Source organism: Aphanomyces astaci (genome assembly GCF_000520075.1).
Source record: "Aphanomyces astaci strain APO3 unplaced genomic scaffold supercont1.3, whole genome shotgun sequence".
In the NCBI taxonomy this organism is placed as follows: Eukaryota; Oomycota; class Saprolegniomycetes; order Saprolegniales; family Verrucalvaceae; genus Aphanomyces; species Aphanomyces astaci.
The window spans coordinates 949,513-976,450 of NW_009798266.1; the positions used below are offsets into that span (position 1 = coordinate 949,513).

The 26,938-nt window shown below is 51.2% G+C and overlaps 7 protein-coding genes across 13 annotated transcripts; 4 read left to right on the top strand and 3 right to left on the bottom strand.

Moving 5' to 3' along the window:
* Positions 1-124: 124 nt before the first annotated feature.
* H257_01899 (hypothetical protein) lies at positions 125-2,807 on the top strand (the record flags this gene model as incomplete). Its single annotated transcript, XM_009825341.1, has 13 exons — positions 125-163; positions 213-327; positions 384-555; positions 614-710; positions 762-860; positions 912-1,028; positions 1,083-1,154; positions 1,223-1,336; positions 1,395-1,595; positions 1,661-1,822; positions 1,873-2,232; positions 2,289-2,687; positions 2,745-2,807. The coding sequence occupies 13 exons, from the start codon at positions 125-127 to the stop codon at positions 2,805-2,807; spliced, it is 2,010 nt and encodes a 669-aa protein (XP_009823643.1).
* Positions 2,808-2,928: 121 nt separating this feature from the next.
* H257_01900 (hypothetical protein) lies at positions 2,929-6,495 on the top strand (the record flags this gene model as incomplete). Its single annotated transcript, XM_009825342.1, has 5 exons — positions 2,929-3,531; positions 3,604-6,012; positions 6,077-6,231; positions 6,286-6,406; positions 6,460-6,495. 5 exons carry the CDS (start codon positions 2,929-2,931, stop codon positions 6,493-6,495), a joined length of 3,324 nt encoding a protein of 1,107 aa, XP_009823644.1.
* A 1,045-nt stretch (positions 6,496-7,540) lies between these two features.
* Positions 7,541-8,861, top strand: H257_01901 (hypothetical protein; the record flags this gene model as incomplete). Its single annotated transcript, XM_009825343.1, has 3 exons — positions 7,541-7,683; positions 7,985-8,030; positions 8,733-8,861. 3 exons carry the CDS (start codon positions 7,541-7,543, stop codon positions 8,859-8,861), a joined length of 318 nt encoding a protein of 105 aa, XP_009823645.1.
* A 103-nt stretch (positions 8,862-8,964) lies between these two features.
* H257_01902 (hypothetical protein) lies at positions 8,965-9,884 on the bottom strand. 5 transcript variants are annotated; one of them, XM_009825347.1, is made up of 3 exons: positions 9,864-9,884; positions 9,683-9,809; positions 8,965-9,631 (listed from the first exon to the last, which is right to left on the bottom strand). In XM_009825347.1, exon 3 carries the CDS (start codon positions 9,360-9,362, stop codon positions 9,039-9,041), a length of 324 nt encoding a protein of 107 aa, XP_009823649.1. In that variant the 5' UTR covers positions 9,363-9,631; positions 9,683-9,809; positions 9,864-9,884; the 3' UTR covers positions 8,965-9,038. The 5 variants fall into 5 exon arrangements, with proteins under 5 accessions (XP_009823649.1, XP_009823648.1, XP_009823647.1 ...); XM_009825346.1 differs by having other exon boundaries at positions 8,965-9,457; positions 9,497-9,809; XM_009825345.1 differs by having other exon boundaries at positions 8,965-9,809.
* Positions 9,885-10,357: 473 nt separating this feature from the next.
* H257_01903 (hypothetical protein) lies at positions 10,358-11,324 on the bottom strand (the record flags this gene model as incomplete). The annotated part of the gene is made up of 2 exons (XM_009825349.1): positions 10,358-10,435; positions 10,488-11,324. 2 exons carry the CDS (start codon positions 11,322-11,324, stop codon positions 10,358-10,360), a joined length of 915 nt encoding a protein of 304 aa, XP_009823651.1.
* Positions 11,325-15,895: 4,571 nt separating this feature from the next.
* H257_01904 (hypothetical protein) lies at positions 15,896-24,311 on the top strand. 3 transcript variants are annotated; one of them, XM_009825350.1, is made up of 39 exons: positions 15,896-16,037; positions 16,098-16,182; positions 16,229-16,364; positions 16,407-16,710; positions 16,768-16,852; positions 16,915-17,050; positions 17,106-17,307; positions 17,360-17,444; positions 17,492-17,624; positions 17,678-17,942; positions 17,995-18,079; positions 18,127-18,259; positions 18,312-18,495; positions 18,559-18,643; positions 18,694-18,862; positions 18,900-19,242; positions 19,304-19,388; positions 19,502-19,610; positions 19,700-20,369; positions 20,437-20,524; positions 20,596-20,725; positions 20,770-20,962; positions 21,015-21,099; positions 21,156-21,294; positions 21,351-21,750; positions 21,800-21,884; positions 21,948-22,098; positions 22,148-22,343; positions 22,398-22,482; positions 22,540-22,678; positions 22,730-22,934; positions 22,996-23,148; positions 23,199-23,341; positions 23,389-23,478; positions 23,572-23,641; positions 23,696-23,860; positions 23,908-23,947; positions 24,001-24,127; positions 24,173-24,311. In XM_009825350.1, exons 1-39 carry the CDS (start codon positions 15,926-15,928, stop codon positions 24,260-24,262), a joined length of 6,180 nt encoding a protein of 2,059 aa, XP_009823652.1. In that variant the 5' UTR covers positions 15,896-15,925; the 3' UTR covers positions 24,263-24,311. The 3 variants fall into 3 exon arrangements, with proteins under 3 accessions (XP_009823652.1, XP_009823653.1, XP_009823654.1); XM_009825351.1 differs by having other exon boundaries at positions 22,730-22,928; XM_009825352.1 differs by having other exon boundaries at positions 20,773-20,962.
* An 888-nt stretch (positions 24,312-25,199) lies between these two features.
* Positions 25,200-26,692, bottom strand: H257_01905 (hypothetical protein; the record flags this gene model as incomplete). Its single annotated transcript, XM_009825353.1, has 6 exons — positions 25,200-25,448; positions 25,517-25,698; positions 25,760-25,796; positions 25,842-25,989; positions 26,038-26,053; positions 26,110-26,692. 6 exons carry the CDS (start codon positions 26,690-26,692, stop codon positions 25,200-25,202), a joined length of 1,215 nt encoding a protein of 404 aa, XP_009823655.1.
* Positions 26,693-26,938: the final 246 nt, after the last annotated feature.

A 26,938-nucleotide genomic window follows, 5' to 3' on the forward strand; every position in this document is an offset into this window, starting at 1 on the left:
GGAAATGAGAGGACACAGCACAGTTTGAAAATCATCCGGATATAGAGATACAGGATTGGACAAAAACCAACCAATCAAATTGTAGTAGGCTACCGATCTTTCCACAAATTCGCGCTGCGACGTCATGGCGACCTCCATGAAGCGATTGACGACGGCAGACATTGTACGTGGCCCAACGTGAATAGAGGATAGCTAACGAAAGAGCGCTGTAGACACAAGCCACGGGAGAGGATGACCACCATCGCGTTGTGGAAATCGAGATCATCTTCGGGTCCTTCCACGAAATCGATGCCCTCGAATCATGCCCAAACCTGTGCAACTTTACACGTACTACATCGTCGCTCAGTAGCTGTGGCTAATCCATCACCATCATATTTGCGTAGTGATGAACACGAGATTGCAGCGAATATGTCGTCTGGAGCCTGTTGCCCACACACTAACACGCCTGTGCCTCGCTGACCAAGAATTGACCAAACTTGAAGCGCTGTGCCTCCCCCACTTGAGGCAATTGCTCTTACAAAACAACCGCATCGAGATCATTGAAAACCTTGACGGGTTCGTGGACTACTTAGACGTTTTCTCTGGAAAACGACTCACGAATTGACGTAAGCAGCGTTCCAAAGCTCCAAAAGCTGTGGCTGAGCGGCAATCGCGTTCAAGTGATACAAAACCTCCACTTTTGCACCGACCTGCGTGAGCTGTGGCTTCAGGTAAACCGTATCCTCCTTCACACTATTTAAGCACAACATTTGTTATGTCAGGACAATGCCATCGAGGCCATCACTGGCCTCGATCAACTCACAAACCTGCACAACTTGGCACTAGCCAAGAACCGAATAGCCCATTTTGAAGAGCTGTCGGTGGGCCCACCGTCTCGTCGTTGACCATCGGTTCTCATATACGACGAGTAGAAATTAGCGAATTTGCCAAACTTGTGCAGCCTGTCGCTGGCCGACGAACATTATGGCATCAACCCCATCACTGCGGAAACCGGGTACAAGATCTTTGTGGTCAACCAGCTCAAGCAAGTTCGTATATGACAGACACCCCGTCCCTTGCATGCTTCCCACGTGTGGACGTAGGTGCGGATCTTGGATGGGCTGGAGATTCAATCCACGGACCAGCGATTCGCCGAAGACGAGTACATGCAGCGCGTACACTTGCTCTTTACGTTCGATGATACGGCGCTCATGTTTTATGTTGCATTGTCGAATGGTGGCAGGTGCTGGCCTTCAACGACAAGATCGACAATGTCCAGCGAAGCCATGACCAAGAGATGCTTCGCATTGACTCGCGGCGGAATCGTAGCAACACCCACGCCGACCTGCTTCAAGAGGTTGGTTCATGTGTTGTTGCCAGAACTAGAATGGTACGCTATACGATTGGGTGGGTAGGAGCTGCTGGGATCGTTTCGGGCGCTGGAAGATGTGGTCACGAAGGGACGCAAGGCGATGGCGGACGAACATGCGCGGCACCAACTCATGCGAGAAAAGCACACGACGGCGCTGCACCACAAACTGCAGAGTTTGCAGCAAGATTACCTCGCCCAGCTCGACTCGTTGATCACACAAAGTGTCTTGGCCATGGAACACCAAGTAATCCTATATACGATGTATACTCCATGGATGTTGTACAAAACCAACGGGATATATGTGCCAAGGACGCGCTGTTTGAACTGCTCGAGCGGCGCGCCGTGGCGGAGGAAGAGCAGGCGTTGGCGGTCGCCCAGCTACAGACGTCTGCGACGACGTTCCACCACGTCGCCGATTCCTCGCCCGACTTTCGGTACATTGCCAGTCTGTTCGTCGGTCGCGACCCCAGTGTACGACACGCCCAGTCTTTATTGTTTCATATTGAAACATCGTGTACCAGGAGGCCAGACATAGGACCGACGACGACGTCGATTGGAAGGTCCTACAGCTGTACAAGTGCCACACTTCCCTACGGCAGCAGCCCTTCTCCCCCGACGGCAAGCCAAGTCCGTCGGTGCCGCTCTTTCTGGCCGGCCAAGCCGCGCTCGTCCACTCGTTTTTCACAGACAATGTCCTGCCGCCATCCTCGTGGCTCGCCTCCGACCCCGCGATCGCCACCATCGGCCACGCTGACCACTGTCACATGCTGGTGTGCCATGTTGCGTCGACTGTTCAGGTGCATGAAGTGCACGTGGAAGGGGGAGCGTGGGACGAACAGCTTCTCGTGCACACGGAGCGTCATGCGACGCTGTGGACAAAAGTACGGGATACACTGTGTCCCAATGTGTAGTGGCGCCGACACATGATGTGTTGTAGGTCCATTTTCATATGCACAGTCGAGTCACATCGGTTGTATACCTTCCGCCAGCGGCGCCGTCAACGTCATGTCCTTCTACCGTGGACGTTATTCCTGTGTACTATGCCGTGTGCGCTGCGACACCGTGCACAGTCGACGAAGCCGAGCTACAGAGATTGCTGCACGACGCAGGCCATCCCCCGTCGGTCGGTGGAGCAGCATGTGGGACTGACAAAGACACGGCCGACGCCTTGCTTCAGCAATGCCAAGCAAGGATGCGGAAAGAGGTCGAAGCATACCAGCGCCACCTCTGGGACGACTTGCAGCCCGACCGAATACGCGTTCCCGAGGACGTCCAGTCGTTGCAGCAAGCTCTCGATCACTTGCGTAGCCACATTCAGGAAGAGCAAGACACACAGGTATGCACGCATTTGATCTTCGTCCATGCACTGACGGCCCTGACGGAACTGCCTTAGAAATCCATGTTGCGGCAGATGAACGTACAGAAGCAACGGAAGGGACCGCCGCAGCTACCTTAACACGTTTTATAACTCAACCACAATCCGTTCTTTGTTCATTGGTTATCCGGATGATATACGGATAGAGTTCAACGGGGAATCAATCACAACTGTCATCACAACAACAAACGCCCCGAAGGACATGTTGCACCATGCGGGAAACTTTCTGCCTGGAGCGACGAAGGTGCCACTGGCACCGTTGACCAAGGAGGACGTGGAGTTTGCAGAGTACAAGGAAGACGTCGCTGGCCCAAACAACACGGGCGGGTTCATCATGTTCGATGACATCGACAAGTTCCAGCCGTTTGTCGAGTCGGAGAAATGTCCGCTTCACGACGCGATTAAGATCGAAGCCATGGTCAAAGAGCTGCCCAGGGTGCTGGCCGAGAAGTCGTACGAGCTCGGTGTGTGCTTCATGATCGATGTCGTCAAGGAATTCAATCCGCGACCGTTCGACGTTGTGAAGTGGCGAGCGATCAAGGGCAAGCGCGTGAATGACAAGCGACCACTCGAGTACATTCGAGTGGGATTGAAACACCCGAGCGAAACCTTCATCGAGTACGTGGGGGTGTACTGCCACATGTTCTTTTCCAACCGACAGCGCATGCCTCGAACCTACTTGGACATGCGGGTGGCGTTGGAGAACTTTGCCGAGCACCGCAACACCCAGCCTCGAATGGATGGCGCCACTGTGGGTCAACTGGCATGGGCATATCGGACGAAGCAGGCGTATCCGCGACAGCAGGTAATGACCACCGCATTGCTCCCCATTGAAAACCAGTTTTATGGAATGCATGGCGCTGGTGGTATTCAATAGGCCACCACCCCATTCATCACGCCACTGGAAGTCAAGGTGCCGCCAACTCAAAACGATGAGAAGCCGCTTTTTCCTTCGACAAGTCTAGACGACAAGAAGCCGCCGCCATCCCGACATCGGGACCATTCCCATGAACGGCCACCATCCCGACATCGGGACCATTCCGAGGACAGGCCGCCCTCGCGACATCGGGACCATTCTGAGGACAGGCCGGCAAAGCGCCGTCGATCCCGCGATCGAGAACCAACACGACATGCAAAGTCACCAAGGAAGGCACGCTCGATCGAACGCGAGTCGAAGTCTTCGCCTCGTCGATCCCGCCACCGATGGCCTGAGATCCCATCACCACCACGTCCACGACGACGACGGTCCCGATCACGCGATCACGACGAGAGTGGCGGCGCACGTAGTTTGGCACGAAGCAACCCACGACCAGCACCAGGACAAGGCTCCCCCTATCGAGATGGCACGGACAGCTCGTCGGATTCGTTATGCACTCGACAAGACACACGCTCCAAGTCACCAGAACGCCCTGTGACTCGACCACAACCACCCCCGGCTGAAACAGATCGGACACCCCACCACACCGAACCATCCGCCGCCGTGTCTTCGTTCGTGGCCAACCGTCATCGCACCCCCAGCAACTTGGCGCCACAACCATCGCACCCCATAAATCTCCCCCGCGATCGGATGGCTGCAGGGCCAGACAAAGTGCCGCCTGCACCAGTTGTGGTGATAGAAACACCCCCGCCTCCCGTCGCCGCCACCACTGCACATGACGTCGAGGTTGAGTCTTCCCCCAGACAAGACAGCCCCACGAATCCGGCCCCTCATAACCCTCGCACACCGGACAGTCGCCAGGCCGAGGTTCCCCCGCTACCCGCTTCAACGACGCCACCACCGTCCAACCCACCGCCGCGAAAAACTCCACCAAGTGACAGCCAGACACAGCCAAGTCCGACAATGCAAGTGGCGATCGCCCAGACAGTAGAGTCGTTGGACGCTTTGGCCGAAGTCAAGCACGAACAGCGCGTCCCCGATGCTGCAGCTGTTGTAGCATCGCTACGCCCCACGCCCGTGCGACCGTCAAGTATGCCCATGGGATGGCCACAGCCTAGTGCCGCCTCTCAAAGAGCTCACGCCCCTGCGGCAGCACCGTCACCGCCAAGTTCGGTCCCGATGGGGCCAACGGTCAAGCTGGAACGAGCACCTCCCCCCAACACCCCTTTGCCGCCGACAAGCCCATCACCAAAAGTCAAACTCGAGCGGATGTCCTCCACTACTACCCCCTTGCCGCCAGCACGTCCATCAGCATTCGGCAATGCCAAGGCGACGCGACCCGCTGCGGTCGTACCGAATGTAGTAGTTCAACCAGTCCCTGCTACTACGATGATGGGAACGCGTGTGAAGCAAGAGCCAGTTCGCGCCAGCAACGAAAGGGCCCCACCGCCACCACACATCCCTCAGTCCGCAGCCGACCTGGTGCGAAGAACATCCTCCTCCAACGTCCCCGCGCCATTAGCCCCGACGACGTCAGGTACCGGACATGGCACACATTCACGAACAGCCGCTGCCGTGGCAAAGGGTACAGTCGACATGCGTGCCAGCACACGATTCCAAGGGCATACAAACTCGGTCGTCCCTGCTACGGTGGTGGAAGTGCGAGTGAAGCAAGAAATGATGGACGCCACCAACACAACGCTGCAGGTTCAAGTCGTTTCGAATCCCCCGGCTGCCCCTCCAATTGCTGATGCGACGTGGGCAGCTCAATTTACAGGGCCACCAGCCAACGCCCACCCAAGTCGTCGTCATTGTGAACGCCACGTCATTGCCGGCCAAACGATTGGATTGACCCCCGAAGTGACTGTGAAACCTGAACCGGAGCACGATACAGACCAGTTGGCGGGGCCATCGAATGGACCCCTCAAGGGCGCCAACAGTCGACGCGTGTCTCCCTCGATGGGACACCAGTCTCATCAGACAACTTCACGGGTCGCTGGCCCCCACAGCGTCGCAGCTACAGCATCAGCAGTGGTTCCAACGGCAGAAGTGTTTGTGAAGTCGGAGCCAGGGCTTGCAACGACGGCTTCCCCATCACCTGCCCCACGACAGTCAAATAGAAATGAACGTTTCTTGAGTGACAACCTCAACGCGCATGGCCAGAGCGCATTGCAACGAACGGACCCCCCAGTTGTGACCAGCGTAGCAGAACCACCGGCCGTGAAGAATGTGGCGCAGCACGTGGACGAACTTCGCGAGTGGCTGCAACATTGGCAAGCGTCACAGGGTGGACTGTTCCGGCAGCAGCAGCCTTCGCATGAAACTGCACAAGTGGCCTACCGCGACTTGATGCCCACGTTGGATGCCAAGGTCAAGGCGCTGCAACAGCAAAGAATGGAGTTGAGTCAGGTACGAGTTGGTTATCAAGACCACGCATGTTTGTTTAGCTCCCTAACGTTTCCTTTTATAACAGATCAATCAAGCGGCGCCAGCACCCGCGGCGGAAGCGTCGACTGGTGCCGAAGACGCCAAGGGGATCGTGGCATGGGGTGTGGGTCCTGGAGGCACGCAGTGGCCCGTGCTCTGGTCTGGGACGGAGCTGATGTACCTATTTGGAACGCACGAGTGGTCAGTAGTGAATACGTTGAAAACTGGCGCTGATGATTTCCATATTGTACCCAGGCGAACGGTGGATGTCGACGCATTGCAAGAGTGGAATGGCCCCCACCACGATGCGTTGTCTACTGGCCCTGTCAAGGTCGCCTTGCGGCAATTGTTTCAAGACGCCATGACGGAAGCTACGGTATGAAGCGTTTGTTGTACACAACAAGGGTAACAGTTGATGGTGATTTGTAGGACTTTGCCTCTGCCATACGACCGTTGGCTGTGTGATTGATTGTAACTTTTGAGTATCAAGGGGTTGAAATCTAACACAAAAAACTACAATCTATATGTGCGACGTACAGCGGACACTTTGCGTAAGTGTTGCCTGGCTAAGACGAGCAAACATAGAACCATGTTGAACTAGCTAGTACCCTACTTTGTGGTGGTATGACCATTATTCATATGAAGTGGCAAGAAATCGACATCACGATTTGATCCACCAAAAGATGATCTTACCTGTGGCTACGACCCATTGTATTTTATTAAAAATATTTATATGTTCTTACAGTTTTCATTTTAATGAAACATTCTTTTACACTTAAATTTTGTATCTGATTTGACCATCTTAAATCATTGTGTAACCGTTACAACTCAAGGTTACAATATATAATATTATGCGAGGTTTTCATGCGACATTTGAAAGGTATTTGTATATGTATTGTGCGACAGGTGATATTTCACAACCAGCCGACACTCGTTCTCAAAATTGTGTTAATCCATTGCGTCATACAAATTTGAAGTATATTTAACATGTTCACAAGTAAATATCAGTTATTATTTAATACAAGAAAACTATCAGTTATTACATGAGTCGCAATAGATTAATCCGTCGCAATACATATACACTATACGGTACTCGAAAAGTCAAGTGAATCATATTTTAATGCCAGAATCGAATTCACTGAGGAAAACTACGTATGCCTACTGAATTTCATATATTTTTTCCAAGAATCTCAAATACAAGCACAAAAAGGGTCGTGGATGCTCTCGACCACTTTTAATTCAGCCAATCCAACAGTGTTTCGCTGAGTCGCTTCGGAGATTAACTGTAAGGGCCCGTCGGGATACCACTTTTATTGAGAAATATCGCGATAATTTTGCAAAATATTCAAGAATCTCAGCGACTTCAATTTGGCGTGTCTGGATGCCATTTCTTGATCAAGTTATATTCCATAATTTTATCAGAAATATCGTGAAAACCACAAGAAATAATATTCTACTCATGAGTAGAATATTTTGACGATATTGACAGTGCGCGTTGAATTGACAGGGAATGAGAAAGGCCATCGTGATTGCCTTCCTACGTCGATGGCTCATCCGCCGCCGCCTGGCCAAGGAACTCTTCGCCAAGACAGATGGAGTACCACTACCTCACCTTCGTCCACAAGACACCAAAGTGGACGTCCATCCTCCGTGGTCCTCTGCGGCTCTGCGCTATCCTCTGATTGGCTGTTCATTTCCGAACTTTCTTTTATCCAGACACACCACCCAAAATCATTCTTGGATCTTGAAACCCAAGAATTTCCTGCAATGTCGAAAAATGTTTTTTATTCAATTTTCCAATATCCCATAATATTGATGGGTGGCATCCAGACGGGCCCTATAAACAACAACGTCGTTGTGTGATTCAAGAAGTCGATTTGCACAACAGTTCTCGTTTTAGGCACATACATGCGTCTCAGGGGCATAATAACGTTTATATCATGGAGTGTGGTAGGACGGCAAAGACGGCATCAATGACGCTCGCCTCGGGGCATTTACGGGTAGAGAACGTCATCGCAGGCGAACAGACGACAGCTGCAAACGAGAACTTCGCCAAACGACAAGAATCGACAATGCGGTTATTTTATAACTTAATCTTTTAATCTGACTTGAATTTGTAAGCCAATGCGTTACTATTTGAATTGCACCAACACAATAAAACTCAAGTGGGAAGATGTTTGACGCAATCCATACGCGACTGGGCAGCCTCCCTCACGAACCTACACGCTCCACACTTCCACAAACAGTGGTTCTCCGCCCACTGGGCTACCCTCCGCCTACACTGGCACACCACAAATGTGGACAAAATACGCTCCGCCGGGGACTTCCCCCACCTCACAGAGGCTAATTCGGCTCAAACGCCAACACCACGACACCACCCCAACGGGCCATGATCGCTGCATACGCACCCGCCGTGCCCACCTGCAGGCCGAGACACGACTATGGTACTCCCGCCGCTGCTCCGCACTACCACCGACCAGATAGGTTTTTTCAAGTAGTTAAGTCCGCTAGCTACAAACGCAGCCGAGGCCATAAAATGCCCGCTGAGTGACGTTAACATTACAGCGCAATATGAATATCATGTGAGAAGATGTTGGGGTGCAGTGCTCGATTTTCGAGTCCCGTGGTCATGTTGGCCGCACACTTTTCATTCGACGACCAAGACTCGGAGGACTTAATTGTAGTCTTCGTCGTGGCAATAGGAAGAAAACAAAGGGCTAACAGATTTCAACAACGAAGCGATCGACGACTACAAGCAGCAGTGGGAAGCCACGCCACAGGTGCTTCTACTCGAGCTGGCCCCGTCCCTCCGATGCTTGTATCCGTGCTAGTGGTCGTCGCAGAGATCAGCGTGACGACAAGTTCAAGACGAGTCATATGCTGCAACGGCCATCGTCGTTCGCGACGGTGCTGTCTTCTTCGACCTCCAGGCGGCAGCTCCCGACATTTTGATGGAGATCGCGAGGATGCATACCTTATGGACAGACCAGCAGGCCTTCTTCCAAAAACTACCTTATCGACGTACAGTTTTCTACACTACTGGGTCTAATCATTGGTGTCGTTGCCACGTCATCGATTTCGCACCATGGACACAGCATATGGAATTCGACACAGCTACTGAAGAATTGCATGCTGGGCCCAGTAGTGCACGGAGCGAAGGTACGCGTCGCGGTCGCAGGGAACACCCGACCCACCCTCTTCCTTGCCCAACGCATTCCGCATGATCGTGATGGGGTCCATGGGCAATTCATAGTCGACGTCTTGCGCCTTGACGTAGATGATTCCCCACGGAGCAGTCTCGTCATGCACACCACCTTTCCCCGTCGCTGCATTTTCGAGCTGAATTTGGGCTCGACTGTACAGAATCACGTCCAGGTGGGAGGCCACCTGAGGATGCACCTTTTCCACGGGAAAGTATCGAACCAAACTACGTCAAGTGTGAGATCTTCAATCGAAGGTGCCTTACACTGGGAGCTCCGTGGACGTGCGCGCGACATATTGTGTTACCAAGTGGCCTCGGTTCGAGTCCGTGATCGCAGCCGTGCTCAGTTTCGCACCCACAAAGTTGGGAATGAACAAATGCTTGCAAAAGGGAGCGTATCTATGTGAAGACTGGAGAAAGGATGCACGTGTTCAGTCGCTCTCTTATTACCCGTCGACAAGATGGCATTCGTTGTTGTCATACATGCGGTTGATGGTAGCTACGAAGTCGGCCTTGTCCCAGACGAGCCGAGTCCCTTGATGTGCGGGGTCATCGAACTGATCCAAGCAGAACGAGTCTACCCACCGACAGCGCTCATTCCATCGCCTTCGTCATTGTTGAGCCGACGTACCCAGGACAAACGTTGGCGGCATGACAAAGTTAAAAATGGCCTTTCCGATCACTGGATTGGCTTAATGTCAAATTATTTTAGCGAATCATATCACACTTTTTCGTTTAACACTGCAGAATTGGCTTTATTTCAATCTCATTTTAGCCAATTCAATCTCCCTTGATTCCCAATTGACAGTGAAGCATTACTCGTAGTAATATACTTGAACAATATATTCTCACTTAAACATAATATACTTGAACGATATATTTTCGTTCCAAATCAATATCATATTTCGTCGGGATAATATCATTGTCTGACGCAACGTTTGATGAAGCAAAACAAAGAAACTGACCCACAGACAATCGAACATCGTAATTTCGAGCTCACGTTAGAGCTCACAATACTACGTTTGAACCATGAGCTGACCGTTTGTCATTGAATGGAGCACGAAAATCGATCTTGTTGGCCATCGGAAGGTCGACGTAGCCACGAATACCGTCGTGGGTTTTGTATCAGTTCAGACTTAGCGCCTTCAGCCTTGCCCCCAAAGATGCGACGTACTCGACTTCCTCGAGGGCAGCCACGTCCTTCTGGGAGCATAACCTTCGTCGCTGGAACACTGTTTTTTCTGCAGCCCTCAACATTCACATCGATCTCGCTAGTTGGCAGCACACGGCGCCGCATCCATTGAACAATGTCAGCATGGCCATTGGACGTGGCCGTTGCTAGCGCCTCGTGCAGCGGGTTGTTGCGACTATAATTTCTTCCTTGCCCAACTAGCTGGGCATGGAGCCACTTCAAAGTGTCCAGGTGTCCCATCGACGCTGCGATTACGATTGCGTTTTCAAACCAAAAAGTACGCGCCCGATTGCCCACCGCTAGCCATTGCAGCGCTTCCAAATGACCGTGACGAGTAGCCCCATGAACTGCTTCAACGGTGCATCCTTCGGCGCGATGGAGGTGAAGCCACTCAAGAACATGCGTATGATTGTGGGTGGCAGCAATATCCATGGCCCAAGTCGTACATCGTGCTGTTTCGCTCGAGACCTTGTGCACAAATTGGATGACGTGGAGGTGGCCACCATACGCTGCCCAATCGATGACGCTCGCCTCAGAGCATTTGTGGGTTGTGTTTTCAATCAGCAGTCGCACGGCTGGAAGGTGGCCCACATAGGCTGCGTAGGCGGCGAGAATGGAGTGTCGGTACTTGTCGGTCGAGCGAAGAAATGTCAGCATGCGGGATGGTGTGAAGATAGCAAGCCAGGGCGAAAGCAGTGCGTCGACGGCTTGCATGTGGTCCGTAGAGAGTGGCGGGGTGGCCAAGGTATAGTATCCCAAACGTCGAAGGGGGTGGTGGCTGTTGTACACGCCACCCTGGAAGTCTAAGATGAGGAGCATGAGATCTAACGATGTCAGGACTTCGAACGCGCCGACGGTACGAGGTCTATGCGTAGGCTTGGTGGAGAGGGCAATGCGCATGAGGAGTCGGTGGTTATGCGGTGGTTCAATCAAGGACGGTGCCATGTATGTGTCGTCCACTGGACTTGTTGTGTTCTGCCGAACATGTCAAAGCGCCCATGCATGCCAAAGGAGCCACTGCGGGGTGACATATCTGGCGACTTATGCTACCCATTCCCGATTACATGCTCCGATCACCCGGCTTGAGATTGTATCGTATCTTATCTGTCACAACTATGTGGCGCTAACAATCTAACTCTACTGAATAATATAGATAAGTATCGTGTGATTGGCTAAATATCAATAGAAATACCCAATGGCATCGCCGTTAGGTGAATAGTTTCCGACATATCTGAACCCACCAATTAAATTCACCATCAATCACAAGAAATGTTCTTGAAAATACCAACCCAAGCGTGGAACGAATCGCAGTCCAAAGATACACACAGTGCTTCGGAGCGTCGCAAGAAGCTCTACCGCATCAACAGCTCGACTAAGTCGACACAAATTTTGCGCGGCGTGAGGGTGGTGAACAATACGAGCCCCGATGTACGGTATACGTACAGAAGCATACGTCGGGCTCAAGCCTACGCGTTGTCGCAAAGGGGCAAATTGAGACCATCGACCGACTCTGTCAAGCTAGGGAGCGCCAACTGTTTGTTGCGAACGGGCGATACAGATCACGTCCAAACAGAGTGCGATGTGCTAATCGAGATCGCGTACATGTCAGCACTCGCAAGAAGTAGCCGAGTTAATCTACCACATTCACATGGTCACGTCTAACAATGAATACGCATGTAGACCACATGACTAGGCGACTTAAGTGACCTGTTGTGAAGTTTCAAGTTCGATGGCGATATTTTTATTGTAACGTTAACGTTAGGACTATACGTATGTATGTATGGGCATGGTTCCGTGACACTTTTCCATGGAGGGGTTCCTTTACTCCAAATTGCTATTACCATTCGGGATGCCCAATGATGAGACGGTATAATCAGACTGTATTTTTGCGATTACTATGTACCGTCACTGTATTTTATACGTAAATCAGTCAAATTTGCCTATTTTTGGGGATTGTTGAAATCGCCAACTCATTGAGCAAAGGAGTATGATTGGCTATAAGGAATGAAGATTGCAATATGATTGGCTAAAAATATTAATTGCTGCATTGCAGTCACAAGGATACCTCGTCACTCAGATTTACATGAAATTTCGAAGGTCCGGCGATTGTTCGGCGGTTGATTCAACAAATTATGAGTAAAACACACAATACTTGAAGTACTTTTTTGCATCCCAACGGTGAAAACGGCAATTAATTAACAGGCTCGTCCGGATATGGTGACTTGGCTGATGGTACATAGACAACGAATTGGGCCCTACGCTCAAGTAATCCCGACGCACAATTGTGACACTGACTACAGTTCATGTTGATGAGGACAAAACTGCGAATTTCAAGCTGCATGGAGGGTCAATTTGCCCACGAGTTGACCTCGAAAGGTACAAAAAATGCTCAAGAGCAGTGTCGCTTAACCCAGTCAGTTGGGTAGTCAATGGAGGCAACTCCAATTTCGATTGCGCTTCATGTGCTCCAACCAACCGTGCTTCTGAGAGCATCTTCACCAACGAGAAATCCATGCTTGCAATTGATTGGTGAAGATACTTCAAAAAGTAGTCAATGATTGGCTCCTGTATTTTTCCGTTCGGTCTTCACAAAACGGTAAAAATGGCCGATTTGCCGTCTCGCGGTAAAAATATGCCGTTTCCGGTATATACCGTCGCACCGTTGGGGTTGCCAAAACTGCATATTTGACCCAAAAACGGTAAAATAGCGTTTACCGTCGCACCATTGGGGATACCCTAATACTGTAGTGTTTATAGTAGTGTTTCTTAAAGAGGAGAATTAATGCAGTTTATATCATGTCGAAATTCGTATCAGTATTAATTGGAAATGAGCTAAAAGAGTGAAAATATCTAAACGTTAGGCTGAAAACAGTTTCGAACCACTTGATTTTGCCCAACCTGTCAAAAATTACAAGCGATTGGTTGAAAATTTCAGAGTGATTTTTTTCTACCAATGATGGATCGCCAAGTTGTCACACGAAAAACAACACACATACTGTACAGTCCGAAAAGAAATTATAGACGCACCCTAAATTTTTCCAGTTTGAAAGGAGTACCGTACTATTTTGTGGATCACTATCTCTCAGTTCACTTGAAACTGTTACAAATATTGGCCCGCAAAAGGATTTGGGCACAGTCTCAATCATTCTCAAGAAATCTACAATTTTCAAAATATTGACTGAAAATAAATTATAGACGCACTTTTTGATTAACATCTATTTATCAATTGATTGTCCACGACAAAGGATAACATCTATTTATCAATTGATTGTCCACGACAAAGGATAACTTGGGCCATTCTTATAGGCGTCCAATGGCCCTTGCAATCCAACGCAACGATTTATTGACATCCAAATAGGCTTTAACTTGGCCTTTCTCGACATCGGTGATGTTTTTGCCGCGCGGCATGGTGAATGGATGGTTTTACTGTTGCTGATGATATGGGTGTGTAACACCAGTGTACGTAAGCAATTCGATTATGATTGAGACCTCTGATTGGCTTTAAATTGACAATATTTCATCGAATCAAAAAGTGCGTCTATAATTTCTTTTCAGTCAATATTTTGAAAATTGTAGATTTCTTGAGAATGATTGAGACTGTGTCCAAATCCTTTTGCAGGCCAAGATTTGTAACAGTTTCAAGTGAACTGAGAGATAGTGATCCACAAAATAGTACGGTATTCCTTTCAAACTGGAAAAATTTAGGGTGCGCCTATAATTTCTTTTCGGACTGTACGTATAAACGAGCTGTAAAGTTACAAGAGTTCCGCCGACTTTACCATCAAAATAACGTTAACGTTACTACATACTAGTATGTATTAATAATATGCTCGAGCAAAAAGGAACCACGACTGCCAAGTGACAGCGAGTATAAATAGGTTTGCAATTGATTTGCTCACCCTGTGTGAAAATGATGCAGACACCAACGCTTGCGCCGCACACACACGACAGCTGGCATCGACAAGTGAACGAGAGCAATGGGCAAGCTGTGAACGAGCAAGTCTTAAAGCGAGCGTTGTGCAATACTGCACTGGTAACGTTAATACACTGCACGAAAGGGCAGCGTACGAGTGCCCCGTGGTGCCATTCGATATTGCAGTAAACAACTGCTCTTGTTTAATGACGTCCTGATGATATTTCGTGTAGACAATAGAGAGGTTTAGCAACTCAACTTTATCATCACCCTCAGCTGTGTCTGCCAAAACTGGAAGAACCTGTAAAAGCTAATTAAAGATACTGAAAAACTTTAGGATCAATCATTGGAATTGGCCAATTGTGAAGACAATGATGATTGTCCTCACAGGTCGCTTTAGGCTGAGCCGCCACCTTCGTGAGGGGATGGTTGTGCTGTCTAACATATTCCTTGCCGCGAACGCCTCTCCTTGGCGCCTGTGATCTCCAAGCCCCTCGAAATCGTCAAGACCCGCATGCATTTGCAGGACGAGGTCTTCGACTGACATGGGCACACGACTGGCCTAGTCAAGCACCGGCCCGTCTTCGTAGCGACACTTCGTGAAGAGTCTTCGCTGAAGACTGTTCACCAAGTGTCGGTACAAATGGTGCTCCAGGCTCGACGGGGCCACTTCATAGAGCTACAGGTATACTGTTACAGTATACATGCATGTAGGTGGATTGAACCTTGCAGTGTTTCTAAACGACCCACCACCAACAACAAATCGCATTGTTATCGCGTTACTAGTATTCGCTTGTTCTTACAGTAAACGCTCACTCGAACCCCTGTAGATAAGTAGCCTGGGGCCTGAACCCATAGCGGCAACGTCAGCTGTGGCAATTGTCACGTCGAGCTATGTACAGGACATCACTAATGGGAGGTCGTCGAAGGACATCTGAGCAAAAGAGCAGGTGAAAATTCCCAAGCGCGCGGGTCCTAGCATGGGACACAAGCAGCGTAAGGTATGTCTGCATGATTGACGATGAGCCACTGAGCACAGCATGCATCCGAATAACTTATTTAACCGGACGCAATGCATTGACACGTTCTTTTGTCATTGTCCTGAAAACGACATTTGTCGAGATTGTGATGATGAGGGTAATGTAAAGATGAGTTGCTAAACCTCTCTAATAGTGACATTCATTGCCGCGCAGAATGGTTTTGACCATGCCTTGACGCAAGTGGCCGAATAAAGAGTTGCCGTACGAGTACAGTACTAGTAGCAATTACACTTACTCCGAGGGAATTTGCTCGCTTCAACTTGGCAACCCTGATGCCCAATTTTGTGCTGACCTACATCAACAGTTATCCAATCAGCACAGTCAGTTTTCAATTAATGTCCAATCAAATAGATATGCCTGTATTTCTGAGCAAATACGAAGTAAATATGAAGTGGTTATTTGTCGTTATTTCGATGAGCGAGTTAAACGTGTATTTTGTGGCGTTTAATTGGTCTGTGAATTGGTTGTTATCTAGTTTAGCGTCTAACGCGTGCCTACAGTTAATTTGCTTTTTCGTCTGCCAACGGGGCCAAGCCATCGACCGAGCCATGGTCCTTCCGCCATACAACACCGTCGCGTGGGGGCTGCTCAAAGGATATCCGTGGTGGCCCGTGTACGTGTTCGACCCCAAGAAACTCCGCCCAGATCTGTATCATCTTGGTAATCCCTCTTTTTCCACGCCGATGTTTGTCGTCCTTTCTCATCCCGCGTTCACACTAGGGTCGGCACACGCACAGATTCTGAAGCGGGCACAGGAGGAACCCCAGAAATGGCGCATTGTGTACTACTTTGCCTCCTACGACTTGTACGTATGACGATCTCGTTGTCGCGATCTCTCATTCGTCACGTAGTGGACTCCATTCGACGACGATGCTGAAGTCGTGGAACGGCAAAGACCACAACACTCTCAAAGCTGGATACCCTGAGACGTCTTGCATTGAAGGAAAGGTGGTCGAGTTGTTTATGAATGCGCTGCGCGAAGTCGAGGTTCGATTGTCATTCTCGTGGCGTCCCTGACTGATGGCGTAGGATTACTTGAGCACGGCCGCGACGCAGCGCACGTTGCCCTACATCATCCCGTCGGATTTGGATCCGAAACTCAGTCCCCCTCGTCCCGATATCATTGACTTGGTGGATTCCGACGACGAAGGCGTTCAACCTGCTGGCCACCCCTCGTCTCTTGCGAGCCCGGCACCGCCACGACCCATGCGCGACGATACAGTGTCGAATGTACCGTACAACTCTCTTGCATGGGTCCGCCCCCAAGGCTTTCCGTGGTGGCCGGTGTATGTGTGTGACCCGACGGAGCTTCGCGACGACTTGCACCACTTGGGTACGTGCGATGAAGTACTTTCCATGATGTGTATGCTGAAACTGATCACGGGTGTAGGTCGCAACCACGTCACGCTGCTGATGCGAGCTCGAAACGAGCCAAACGACCACCGATTGGTGTATTACTTTGGACGCTACGTGTTGTACGTGTATAGCGTTGTTTGTCGCTATGTGTTTTCATCATGTGACGCCGTGTCTGACGTAGCGGCCTGCTCAAAACCAAGTTAAAGCCTTGGAAATGCGCCGAGCACGACATGTATGCGATCGGCAGTCCCAGCGACATGTTTGACAAGCGTGTCGAGTTGATTGAGGAATTCACGACGGCGTTGGCAGAAGCCAATGTACCACACACTCGCATGCCCTTGTAGCTTGTTTGGTTGATTTCGTGGTGTATAGGCTTGCTTTCAACCTGGGCGCCCGATGATGCCGCCGACGATCCCGTACTTGGAGCCGTCGGACCTGCACAAATCCCTTCCCGCCCCGCCACCCCTCGTGGTCCCGTTCCTATCATTGGGGTGGACGTCCAAAGACGGGTACACATGGCTGCCAGTGTACGTGTTGGACCCGTACACTGTGAATCCGGTGCTGCATCACTTGGGTATGGCCATCGTTCGTCGAACCTCTTCGATGATATTTATATTTATTTGCAGGAAACAAGCATGCCAAAGGGCTGCACGAGGTATTATCCAACCCAGACAACCTCCGACTCGTGTACATCTTTGGCTGCCACGAAATGTACGTTCGTTGGCTTGGATGAGACCAGGAGACCGACATTTATGTAGCGAATCGCGACCGAACGACGCCGTCAAGCCGTGGCAAGGCCCTGAACACGCGGCGTTCGTGAAGGGGTTTCCCAAAGCAGTGAAGAAACCCATCGCTTTGGACATGTTGACCCAAGCCCTCAACGAAGCCAAGGTATGTCAAAAGTTCGCTTACGAACATGCAATCATGAACAACCACCCCCGTAGAACTTCGACAGCACCAACAAAGCGTCGCGACGACTGCCGTTTATGAACAAGGAAGATATCCAGTACCGTGGAAACCCAAGACCTCCCGTGGCCACGTCGTCGATAAAGTCGAAGGCGGCGACACGTCGCGCTGGAATCCAAGACTCTGCCGAACAAAGGGGCAAGCGTGCGGAAAGCTTGTTCTGGATCAAACCTGCGAATCAAGCGTGGTGGCCAGTCTATGTGTGCGACGCGCGAACATTTCCGTCTAACCTGCACCTCTTGGGTACTTAGTTGCACCGTGGATTCTTCATGTTGATGATAGACACGAATGGTAGGCAAGAGCCATGCCCACCACTTGGCCAATACCAAAGCCAAGATGAAGCAGCATCGCTTGGTGTATTACTTGGGCCGCCACGTCTTGTACGATATTGATGTGTGTCGTTGAAATAAACTGTGTCTATTTGTAGTTGGATGCACAAGGCGACGGAGCTGACGGCGTGGGACTGCCCCCACCAGGTCGACTACCTGAGCGCGCCGCCGATTCCTGGAAACTCGGACGAAGAATGCAGCGAATTCACCAATGCCATCTCCGAAGCACTGGTACATCATCCGTCAGTCCTAGATTGCGAACAACACTGAGTACTTTGAGCAGCGATTTCTCGAGTCCGGCGAGCTGCCATATTTAACACGTCACGACTTGGACCCGTCGTTGCCGTCGCCCGAGAAGGCTGTGATCCCATACAATTCGTTGGCGTGGGTATTGCGTGATGGATACCCGTGGATGCCAGTGTATGTGTGCGACCCGGCCATTTTAAAGCCGACGTTGACCAATCTGGGTACGCGTGTCATCTACACCTGTCTTTCAATGTTTGAAGCCTCTCATTCATGCGATGACTTAGGGAATGCCCATGCGCAATATCTGGAAACCGCGACACAACGGGCGACCAACTTTCGCCTCGTGTATTACTTTGGCAAGCACGAATTGTACGTGATCCAACACTGTGGATAAATAATCTAATAGATCCATGTTGTAGCGGCTTGCACCGAGCCAAGGGTGTGTTTCGGACATGGCTCGGCCCTGACCACGACTACCTCGTGAAAGGGCTGCCCCGCTCCATCTTTATCAACAAGCACGGCCGCCAATGGCGATCCAGAAACGACTTTATGTTCAACATTTTCGACGCCGCCATGCTCGAAGTCAAGGTGCGCGTTTTCAACGACAACCCTAACACATTTGTAGGAATTTATCAACCAACCCGAGTCGCACCGCATGCTGCCGCAGTTGGTGGCGTCGGATTTCACGACATCGCGCGTGCCGTTGACCATCTTGCCAACAAGGCGGTCGAACAACAACGATGACGACGTTGATGCCCCGGCCAGACAAAGCCACAGCGACGACGATTCGTACTCGAACGAGTCGGCGAGTGACCAAGGCGTGGACGTCGACTCGGACGACCAACAAGACGTGGCAAACCACGGATCGATGTATGGAGTGATGGCGTGGTCGCAGCGGTCGCCAACGTTGTGGATGCCTGCCTACGTGTGCGATCCGTTCAAGCTGCGATCGACGTTGGAGTTGTTGGGTACAGTGTGTAGTTGTCGATATGAGCTTTGTGGTTGATTTTCGTGGGGTTGTGTGCATAGGGACTGGTCATGTCGAGACGCTCCGCAGAGTTCGCGAATCCCCCCACGACTCGCGAATTGTGTACTTTTTCGGCGACCACTGCTTGTACGTCGTCGTCGTTGGAACTCTAAATGTTCCCTTGCTGGAATGGATGGATGATATGAACTCTAAATGTTCCCTTGCTGGAATGGATGGATGATATGATCATGTCGTTGTAGTGGCGCGCGCCGAGCCTGGGACATGGTCAAGCCGTGGAATTGCGCTGAACATGACGAGTTTATGCGAATCGTGCTGAACGTCAAGCCTGTCGCTTGGGAAGAAGTGGAGGTACGTGACCTTGATGCAATTATGATGGATTTGGCCTTGAAAATGATGTATATTGAATCAACAATAAATGTATCGTGTTGCATGGGTAGACTTACCTTTCAGAAGAAGCCTCAACGCGCCTGCCGCCTGGGTTTACCCCGTCGGACATGCGTTTGGTGGCGAGGGATCCACAGGCTTCGTCCGACGATGAAGGCGCCACGTCGGCAGCAGCACACACGACTGCTGTTGCCCCCAAGGCGGCCCGATCGCTGGACGTGGACACTCGAAGCAGCCGGTCTCCAAAACGGAGAAAATCCACTCGAAACCACCTCCCCGCGTCGCCGCCTCCAGTAACAACCAAACCTCGAACCGTTCCCAGCCAGTCCAGGCCTCCCCCTCCGGCTAAAAAGCGAGCGCGGTCGCCTTCGCCCACGGAGAACAACTCGAATCAACCAACACGGGCCTCGTTTGACCCGAAAGATAGCGCTGTGGCCATCGGGCCTGGGTTCACCCAACCGATGCGACATGGAGGTGTGATGCAAACCTCGAACAGCTATGTCCGCCACACTCCGCCATCCAAACGGCCAACCGAGCCCTACCGACCTGCTCCAGTCGCACCAGCAGTCAAGGAAGTCCGCATCACCGAAACCGCGATTAAAGACATTCCGCTGGATTCTATGGCGTGGGCGCGACGCAGTGACACGTTGTCCGCGTCGTCGCCGTGGTGGCCCGTGTACGTATGCGACCCCGAGCGCTTGCAGCCGACGCTTGAACATTTGGGTGCGTCAATCAAAACAACCATCGAGGGTGGTCGGTACCTAACAAACATCATTTTATATCCATGCAGGCAACCGGCACCAAAAACTATTGGTCACTGCCAAGCAATACCCCAACAGCCTCCGCCTCGTGTACTTGTTTGGGGGAACCCCGTCGTTGTAAGCAACTTTGTGGACCCGTGGATGACTCATCTTTTATTCATGGTCTTTGCCTCACGAATGTGCTGTAGCGACGTGTGTGCCAAGAACATGGCGCGATGGCGCGGCCCAGACCACGACCTCCTCTTGAAAGGGCATCCAGCTCACGCAATGACTGGGCGCGTGGTGCGCGAGTTCGCCCGAGCAGTACGGGATGCTACGGTACGTCAAAGAACTAACCTTGGGGTGTTGACATGTGTATGCAGAAGTATGCTGCGACGGACGCGTATACCCGGCTTCTGCCGGACATGGCCGAGTCCGACATGGTGCCCCGCTACATCCCCCCTCAAGTGCCGCCCTACTCGGTGGCGTGGGCTAAGTCGGGCGGCGACGACGCCCCGTGGCTCCCAGTGTACATTTGCGACCACAACGCCCTCGACCCGTCGAAACACGACCTGGGTGGGGAGAGGCCATGCATTTGTCATGATGAGTCTCATGTGTTGATGATTAGGTCGAGTGAACGACCGGCTCATGAGCATTGTCAAGGCCAATCCTGAGCATTATCGCATCGCGTACTTTTTTGGCACGCGTCACTTGTACGAGCATATCCTGCATGTGATCCAGAAGACCCTGATGGGGGGCTGTTGTGTAGTGGGGTGCTCAAGCCAAAGTGCCTGGTGCAGTGGTGGAATTGCCCCAACCACGCCCAATACGTCCAAAGTCATTCAAATGACGTCGCTGGAGATGACGACGATGACGACGATCTGTCTCTTGCCGTCGACGACACTTATGTACAACCCCCAACACATTGCATTTGATGGTTCAACGACTTAATCGATTTGTACAGGCTTTTCTGGCCTCCGATCATCTCGCCAGACCGTTCCCGTACGACCTAGACTCGGAGCGCGATCGACTGGATCAGTACCTGGCGCCGCAGTCGGCGCAGCCAACCCCAAACCATCCGCCGCCAACACCTGCTGTCAAAACGACACATGAAGCAACCCCTGCTTCCAAGGCGCCGTCGGCCGATAAACCATCGCTTCCAAAACCTCGTCGCGGCCGACCCCCAAAGGATCCGTCTCCCCCAACCGATGCCGCAGTGATCGCAGCAGCCAGCGTGCCAAGGGTGGACCCCGACGTGTGGACGACGAACGCGTGCGTTGCATGGGCCAAACACAAGGGGTGTCCGTGGTGGCCTAGCTACCTGTGTGATCCGACGTTTCTACGCGACGACCTCGTGCTTTTGGGTCAGAAAGAAGGCGATCATCCAACGCCGTGTTTTGATTGGTCGTGTAGGCAGTAGCCATCGACCAGACTTGGAGCGAGCCAAGCGAGAGCCGACCAAGTATAAACTCGTCTATTACTTTGGCTCGAACAATTTGTACGTCCTATTCTCAACGTTTGTGTTGTGGTTGATGTGTGCTGGTTTGTGTGTGTGACACAGCGGGTTGCACACGGTGGATGCTTCCAAACCAAACATGAAACCGTGGAACCACGCCGACCACAAGCTATTTTGCTCGGGGTACCCGATCAAGATGAACGCCGATGCCAAGAAAATCCTGGACGAATTCAAAGACGCGTTGAACGAGGCCGAGGTGGCGTCTATCTTGGTGCCTCCATGTTCCCACGGTCGGTTGGTTGTAGGCGTTCTTGAAGCGGGATCCGCGCCAGCGGTTGCTTCCGTATATGGTCCCCACGGACATGAACTTGGCGCTGCCGGCCCCGGAAAAGTACGCGATTCCCCTCAACCAAATGGTGTGGGCGCTGTCGGACGCGTATCCGTGGCTACCAGCGTTTGTCTGCGACCCAGAACACTTGCCTTGCGACTTGCGCGCGTTGGGTGCGTATGGCGATGAAGTACCGTGTCAGAATGAAATATATATTTTTATCATAGGGATCGATGCCCGCAAGATGCTGGCCAAAGCCCAGGCCAAACCCGACGAGTGCTGGCTGGTGTACTACTTTGGAAGCCGAACGTTGTACGTTGTCGCGGTGGTTCAATCTTGTATGGATGGCGTGATATACACTACTATTAGCGCTCTGCATAAAACGCGGGGATCCATCAAGTTGTGGGAGTGCAGCGAGTACGAGGCTTTGATCAAGGGACATGCCGAGTCGATGGTGTTGGCCGACGATGCCTGGGACGAGTTCGCCAAGGCCATGTCGAATGCGGCGGTAGAATGAATGCGCATGAAGCATAGCATCGTTGAATATGGACAATGGTAGGATTTCATGGCCAACGACCCAGCCGACCGGGTGCTTCCGGGCTTTGAGCCGACCAACACGTCTCGGACGGATGAACCGGATGCGATTGACCTGACGTCGTCGCCCGAGGCGACCCCACCGTCGGGCCGGCGCCGCGAAGTGGCGTCTGGCAAACGACATGCTTGTCGTCCGCGTCAGGATGAAAGCGCCCCAAGTGATCGTAGTGGTAGTCGTTGTTGAATACGCCTGTATTTAGCTGGCACGATCATTTTACGATACATGGCTAGGCGACGACACTGCCACAGATCAAGAGCTCGAGGGGGAACTGTCCGTCAACTCCAAGGTCATGCGGAACAAGCGGTCGATTAGTCAACACGCTGAAACGAAAAAAGCGGCCGACGACTTCAAGTACAACCCCACCCAGCGTCAAGTGTTGCAAGGTCTGTGTATGATCGAATGGCATGGACTTAGTTGTTCGTGCGTTCGGTAGCGATTGAACTCAAAGAGGAAGTGGCCCCTGACAAGATTGAAGGCTTGTTGCCACTTGGTCGTGCGAAGCGACACTCAGGAACAAGCGACGCCACACATGAAAATGCTGCCGACAACATGCAGCACTCGTCCGACACGTCAGAGGTAGCCGAAACTCGACTTTGATGATGTTGAAGGCCACGTGTGGATAGATTGTCGAGACAGATCCAACCTTTATGAAGTATGATCTCGAGGACGGCATGCAGGACCTCTTGACACCCGTCGACCCGGAACCACCTGTGGTACGATCTCTTGATCTGAATTTGAAACTTGACAAACGACTGCTCCATTGCCACTACTTTTGCTTGCTCATCGCTGACTTGTGTGGCCCTCAGACGGACGGTGGAACCCCACAGAAGTCCACTGCGAACGACAATGCTGCATCACATTCCACGAAGCTTGCAGGTACACTCGTTGAACAATGATAAGCGAACGATTGGGCCTAATCTGCCCTTGTAGGTATTATGCCTACGATGCCAGAAGGGGCAAAGCTGAATGAACAAGATGGCGCGGTCATTGGGGATGCATTGCCTGCACAAGATCAAGACCGGAGAGTCATGTGGGCATTTGTGGACGGGCTTCGGTGGTGGCCCGTACATCCTCTTGAAGAGGACCCAGGACCACGTAATATGCCGCCTTGTCTTCCCATTCTAACATGATCATGGTAGCAGGACCAAACATCCAAGTGCTTCACTTTGGCACGTATGTTCGGTAAGGAAATATTCTCAGAGTGCGTATTTGATGCTGATGAAATATTTGCATAGGAGCGTAACATCATGGGACGCATTAAGGCCTTGGCATTGCGACGACCATGGCTCATGGGTTGCCACTGCTGCCACGGAAGAAGGCAGCGTCGCCGGCGTATTCACCGTAGCCATGGAAGAGGCAGAGGTAATGAAGGACATGTTGACATTTGTTTGGCTAATCCAGAGTTAGAGTTTCTTGGAGTCGGGAGAGTTGCCTGCAATAGACAGCAAGAGTGTGATCGAAGGAGTTCCCACCGATGACGACAGCCCCATGCTATGAAAGAACGAGTAGCAGCTCATTGTAAAGTTAAACTGATTTTTGTCCTATATATTCAAATGCGCCCATTTGGAGTATCATACTCACGTTATATGGAAGATTACAATGTATTAATACTATTAATAGTAGTATTAAACTTAGGCCTGGTCTGAATGGCCACGAAATACTGGTATTATTGCAGGAAAATGGGACTTTCTCAATAAAAGACTCCCAAATGTTACAATAATCCTAAAATGAGTTGTCTGGGCGTCAACAAATAAATATATAATATTTCAAATTTTCTCTTGAGATTCGGGGGCTTTATCGAATTAATACGTTCGACAAATCAGTTCATTGTCTCAGGTATTTCAATACCTTGCAATTGAATGACTGACTATATAGCCACCACTGGGTATAACGTTATGGGCCTCTGGATCCACACACTCGACATCGTGTGGTTCGAATAACTGATTCGTCAAGTTACTGAGTGAACATTGATGTCCCTATATGAATGTTGCATGCATCTTGGTGGGTATTACCAGTAGTTGGTTGCGGTGTTACACGTACATTGTGCGTCGCCGTTGTTGTTGCAATTGCTGCTAGCGGTAGTGACCATCACCGCCAGCAGCAATACAAGTGGTACACTACTCTAGGTAAATCCTGATACGAACAAAATGCTGACGTTGGCCCTTCACATGCTGAGGTACTGCAAGGTGTATTGCCACCGTTCTACCAGTGCGAAGTTTTGGGCATCCAGACGATTGCAAGCACAAGTTTACTGTGTGATAGTTTCTATTGTGTTGAAAACGATGCACTTGTTCCCGACTTCCGTGGCCACTGTGACGTACAGTGTAGTTGTCCATACGCATAGTACATGATGTATCGGCATGTACAGGGGACCGACGTGGTTGATGTGTTGACCCTGAGATACAGATGAAATAGCTGTGAAATCAAACCAAATTCAAATTATCGCTTCATCGGAACAAGGGACATCTGGGGTAGGAATTGCATCGCAAACGAAGTTGGGGGCACGGTCGGATGACTCGAGCTGATGGAATCTCGCTGCCAAGTCCATGTACGGCTGGCACCGCTGGGCTTCAGACATCGCCGCTCGGCCACTCGAACTTGGTAACACCCACACTTCGCACGACGGAGGCAGTGGCCAGTCCCGTGGCAACGTCGAGGGGTCTTGCTTGCCGTTTGGGATCGCCTACTTATGACGTTATACCATCGCTAAAGCCTGATGTATTTCAAAGGGTATGTAGTAGTAGTACATACACGCTTGGATGGGGGGTCAAAGAGGAACGAGTATTGCCGCTTTCCTGAAAATGCCACAAGCAGGGGTCCGTGCTGGTATTCGTTGGAACAACTGGATGCGTCATCTACTCGGTGCAAAGTGGCCGCCACGCGATGCAAATGCCGGCGCAAGCGGATGTAAAACGCGTGCTTCCACTCTGTCACTACTCGAGGGACGATAAGCCACCGAATTCACGACATTCGCTAGTCAACATTCGAGCTTACTCGTTTTACGGCCATACGTAGACGCGTCGTTGCCGGGCTACAATGCACGTATGAGCGCCAGATAGGTTCAAAGTTAGCATACCTCAATCCCAAGGTCCGAGAACCCAATGCCCAACACATGAGGCATCTTGTTTTGGTCCGCCATGGTCCAGCCAGGAGGGAGGACGCCTGTCCACGTTGTCTTGAAGTACTCCCCTGCAAGTAACTTCCACATGCGATTCGTGGGGTTGCTACCTTGGTCGTTGACACTCGATGTTTCATGTGAAGATGTACTGTACCTGTAGGAATAGCCACCTGCAGAGGCGTGAGCGACCACTTGGCCTACTGTAACTTGGTAAAGTCAAACGTACTTTGCCATGCATGGTCTGAAGGGTTGTGCCCCACAATGAGCAAACGCAAGGGCGTGTCGGGGCAATGCACACACTCTTGCACTTGATCAAAGCAGGTGTCGCAAATGCTATGATACCGCTCCTGCCATTTTCGTGCGACGGTGGCCGCCGCCTTGGCCTTCTTCCGCGCATCCGAATCGTCTTCCCTTTCGACAGACTCGCTTCGCTTAGTGGGTCGGCTAGATCCAATCGTAGCCAATCTGTTCGAACTAAGCCACCGGCCGTCGACACGACCTTGGTCATAACGGAACTTTGTGAACATGACCAAATATTTGGGACTGACAGTCAACAGATAGAGGTGTGGAGTGTTGGTCAATCGAAGCTGAGTGAAGGGCGTGTTTTGTCCATCAGACTCACAGTGAGACATACTGAAATGACTCATTGGAGATTGGGTACAAATTTCCGGACCCCGTTCAATCGACTCAACCGGGCACCAAGCTACTGTACCATTGACTAAAGGCGCACGGATCCATGGACTCCATGGAAGTGTCATTCGTGCATTTTCACGACTATATTTTTGGTTGCCTTTCAAAGTGACAGTCATGCGGACTCTGGGTGACTTTGTTGTTCCGAATGTTTGTGCCCTGAGAATTCCTGAAAGGGCGCAGCAAGAATCGCCAATATCGCAGCGAAGTCATCTGTGCTTTCGTTATGTGGTGTCTGCGCCGTACACAGGGTCTACACAGACAGAGTTTTGAGTTATGAACTCAAAGTGCCACGTACTTCCACTTCGCGTAACAGGCAAAGTAGTGCTTGCGCTCGGACAAAATGACAGACACATCGGCTTGCA